Genomic DNA, 4,275 nt, shown 5'->3' on the forward strand with positions numbered 1-4,275 from the left:
TCCAGAGTTGAGACTTCATGGATAGCTTCTAGCGTCTCCTCTTCCGTCGCCATGTTTATTTCTGCTGCGGTTGAACTACAATTACATGGACTACAATGGACTCCGCGCGTGAGTTCTGCGTCACCACTCGCCACTGTTTGCTGATTGGCTGGTTGGGCCAGATTATGCGCGGAGCCAAAATCTTTGGGCGTATGTACGTAGGACGGCGTCGCCAGGCTAGTGTCACTTCATCACACAGAGAATTAACTCAGTTTTAACCAAAACCACCAAAGATTGCTCAACTTTAAAGCTTTGGCAGAGAAAAAACTAAAAAATATCGCATTCAAATGAGTACCAACCCATTTGTTTGATGGTCTGATGAGGGCAGAGAAAATACTCCAGGATGAGAAGTAAAAAGCTCCTTTTTCTACTTAAATCTCCCAAATATGTCCCACCCAATCCCCACATGACAAAAGTCCACTTCAGTTTATGGAGACTCATGATTTTATTGAAACACCTTGAAGTACAAAACCAAAATGTTACATGAAGCGATGCCTCCTTATTATGGCACGACACCTGAAACAAAAATAGAAAAAGGAAATAGACGATGGAGCAGACATGGAGGGAGGAAACGTGTGTGTGGGGTCACCACTCGTCCCTGATGTGGTGTGGAGTGGTGCTTCTTTGAGGTGTTGGAGGGGAATGGGGGTGTTACAGAGTCCCATGTTATTCAGAGGTACAGCAGTCAGCCATAACATTATGACCACCAGCTTAATACTGAGTGGGTCCTTTCAGACCCATCGAAGCACGGAAAACACTAGAGCTTTACAGGTATGCTGCGTTATCTGGCACCAAGATCCTTTACATCCCGTTGGTTGAGAGGCGGGGCCTCCACGGATCGGACCACCCCAAAGATGCTCGTTTGGACTGAGATCCCAACACTGTGCTCCCTCAACTATCACTGTAGTGTGGCGTTATGCTGCTGAGGAGGCGTTTCCATGGAGGGGGGAACATGGTCAGCAACAGCAGCCCTTTTCAGATAAAAACAGACGTCCTTGTTGAGCCCCCGCTGCTCCTCTTTGGTCTCTCCCACATCGGCCCCGCACCAACGTGTGCTCACACATGGCAGAGTCCGCTGTGGGAGAGGAAACGGGGAGAAAACGGGTGATGCTCTGACACAGACACCCGTTTCACCTCCGTTACTCAGAGGAATACCAGCGGCGGTTCAACTTTGACCCCTCCCCATGCCACCGATGCACGAAGGCGCATCAGTCGGAAAGAAATATGTGAAAAGGCCTGATGTTTCGGTGGGTGGTGCCTGGCGTGGAGAATCCATGAGAAAGGCAGGAGCGATGGTTTTCCATAAGCGCTACATCTCTTCTTCACACGTGCATCAGACCTTCACGACGTACCAGGAAGCATCAGACCCGGCCAGCTCCGTGCGCTGCTCCGTGCGCTGCTCCGTGTGCTGCTCCGTGCTCCAGTTCTGACGCACACGTGCGCACTGCCGGCGCCTTTGGTGGCGGACACGGACCCGGTTGGGAAACCCTCAACGGCCTGCGGCTACGCAGCCCCAAACGCAGCAGACTGCGGTGCACGGTGTGTTCCGACACCTTCCTGTCGAAGCAAGCGTTAGCATCTTCAGCGATCTGAGCTACCGTGGCTCGTCTGTTGGACTGAACCACGTGGGCCAACCGCTGCTCCCCGCGCACGTCGATGAGCCTCGGGCGCCCGTGACCCTGTCGCCGGTTCACTGGTTTTCCTTCCTTGGACCACTTCTGGTAAGTCCTGACCACCGCGGACCGGGAACACCCCACAAGAGACGCGGTCACGGAGATGCTCAAACCCAGACGTCTGGCCATTACAATCCGGCCCTTGTCAAAATCCGTCAAATCTTCACGCTTTCCCATCTTTTCAGGTTCCGACGCGTCGTACTCATGGACTCAACGTTTGTTTGCTGCCTGGTGCCAAAGTAACAAGATAGTGTTTTCACTTTACCCGTCAGTGGTCATAATATTATGGCTGTAATTCACGTGTTAGCTAATAGGAGCTGGTGGGGTTGCAAAGTGGGGAAAGAGGAGAGGAGGAGCAACAGCAGTACATAGGAGGAGGAGGAGGAAGAGGGGGATGGGGCGCTTAATGGCCTTCCAGGAGAGGGCAGCGTCTAAAAGCCGTGGACTTTGAGCTGCTCCTCCTTGGCCAGGTCAATCTGCAGAGAGGAAACAAGAGCTCACTGAGAACGGCTGAGAAAAGAAAACCGGCAGGAACAGACAAACCCATCAATACAACAGCTCACCTCCATTAAGAACTGGCAGATATTCTTGCGCTGGTCTCCCTGAAGCTGGATCACTTCACCATACTCTGGGTGCTCGATCACTGTCCCATTGCAGGCGAACTTCTGTTGGAACCAAAAAGGTTTGAGTCAGAAAACACCGACACCACCCTGCATCTTCACATTAGCCGCATTCGGACAGAGCCGTTCTAAGAACGGTCCTCCTGGAATTCCGTCCTAATAACTGTCCTTCCCCAGGGGAACTGTTTCAGCTGTTTTCAGTTGCGGGGAGGCCACCATGTTCATGGTCTGCATGATGGTGATATTAATCATGGAGGATCACATGGGGCGTCTAACATGGAGGCTGGAAGAGCTCACAGAGAGAGTCAGGAGACGAAGGATGGAGCGCAGGCCATACTTCTTGGTTTCATGAAGGAAGGAGAGCAGAGCGCCGCAGACAAAGGAGACCACGTGGAGGTTTAACTTATTAAACACGCCAAGGTTGTGTCCGTGTCGTATGAGGAAACATTTCAGCCTGACAACATGACAAGGGGCGGAGCTACCAACCACCAAGGGGCGGGGCTACCAGCCACCAAACACCTCCGTCAGATGTGTTCCTATGCAACCCAGAACAGACCCAGCTGAAGAGAAGGAGCTGAAATGGTTCCAGGAACTGAGGGCCGTGGTCCCTGGTTCCTGTATGTTCGAATGAGGGAAAAAAAACGGCCCCGTTCCTGAAAAGGTTCTAGGAACTGCAGAAGGTCCCTACAGTGGGAATGCAGCTATTGTTAAAGCTGGCAGGCTGCCACCGAACAGGTGGGCAGACCCCACCCCACGCTCTTACCTTCTTGAAGGCCTTGACTAGCTTCTTCTTGTCATAGTTGGCAGAGATGCCCTGGACAGTGGTGAGGGTCTTCCTGCCGTTCCGCTGTTGGATTCTTATGTGGATGTACTCCTCTGTCCCGGCTGGGAGGCGGTCATCACCCTTAGTTGCATCAGCAAAGGGGTCTGGAAGGGACACGGGACAACAGCGTGTTAACACGGTGAGGGGCAGGAAAAAGAGGAAAATACCGTCACATAAAGGGACATGACCGCCCGCCAGATTCAGCACGTCCTCCTCTGGCTGATAAGCCCCGCCGAGTCAGCACTGTTTTGATAAGAATGTGCCATATGCAGAGCAGACACGGAATAACAGTCATGACCCAGAAAATTCACCTAAATAAACCCTGCCATTAAATAACGTTACACAAACGGCTCATGTAGCTTTGTTTCAGTCACCAGAATCAACATAAACCAACCAAACCAACAAAAAAAGTTTCAGTGCAATATGTTGGTTTCCTTAGCTAGGAAATTGTTTTTGAATTGGCTCTATATGAACGAATTGGATTATTTTATGAATAATTATTACAATTAATTGAATTCCAATTGGCTTGAATTGGACTTTATTATCTATTAGTGCCTTGAGATGACATTTGTTGTATTGGGCGCTATATAAATAAAAATGAATTGAATTAAATTGAACATACTTCCTCACCAACGCGAGCAGACCTAAAGAATAAGCTACAGCGGCAGTAACGTTAGCTGCCTTTGGGCCTAATGGCGGATGTTTAAACCTGAACAGGAACCCACAAGACGACTAAAAAAAAAAAAAATCACCAAGTCCAAATTTACATTAAGCAAAATTAACACCTAACCTTTCATTTGACTTAGATTAAACGAGTCAACGCTGTGACAAACCCTCCAATCTGGTCTAAAGACAACCGAGACGTAATTTTGACAGATAGCATTAGCTTCGTTAGCATTAGCTTCGTTAGCTCTAACTTTTCACCTCGCGGTTCTGCTCGAAAAAAAAACGACTTACCAAAAGATTGGAGGTTCTGGATAGCGGACATACGATAAGATTTGATTTCCTTTCGGATAATAACTTGCTCAGTGAGCTAATTTAGACTTCAATTTTTCTGATCACAACGTTCGACTTCTCACAATACGGAGATTTTCTTCTTCTGTTGGTTTATTGATGGTTG

At 49.3% G+C, this 4,275-nt stretch overlaps 1 protein-coding gene across 1 annotated transcript; it reads right to left on the minus strand.

Annotated features, from left to right (window-relative positions):
• Nucleotides 1-465: 465 nt before the first annotated feature.
• On the minus strand, nucleotides 466-4,275 carry LOC142371269 (eukaryotic translation initiation factor 1b). The gene is made up of 4 exons (XM_075453900.1): nucleotides 4,113-4,275; nucleotides 3,096-3,259; nucleotides 2,276-2,377; nucleotides 466-2,188 (listed from the first exon to the last, which is right to left on the minus strand). Exons 1-4 carry the CDS (start codon nucleotides 4,141-4,143, stop codon nucleotides 2,144-2,146), a joined length of 342 nt encoding a protein of 113 aa, XP_075310015.1. The 5' UTR covers nucleotides 4,144-4,275; the 3' UTR covers nucleotides 466-2,143.

Source organism: Odontesthes bonariensis, chromosome 21 (genome assembly GCF_027942865.1).
Source record: "Odontesthes bonariensis isolate fOdoBon6 chromosome 21, fOdoBon6.hap1, whole genome shotgun sequence".
NCBI classification, from domain to species: Eukaryota; Metazoa; Chordata; class Actinopteri; order Atheriniformes; family Atherinopsidae; genus Odontesthes; species Odontesthes bonariensis.

Bases quoted from the DNA above. Each gene is read 5' to 3' on its own strand.
- LOC142371269 (XM_075453900.1), bottom strand. From the start codon at position 4,143: ATGTCCGCTATCCAGAACCTCCAATCTTTTG. The intron at 3,260-4,112 runs GTAAGTCGTTTT...TGTCCCTTCCAG, and splicing joins CCAGAACCTCCAATCTTTTG to ACCCCTTTGCTGATGCAACT. The intron at 2,378-3,095 runs GTAAGAGCGTGG...TGGTTCCAACAG, and splicing joins TAGTCAAGGCCTTCAAGAAG to AAGTTCGCCTGCAATGGGAC.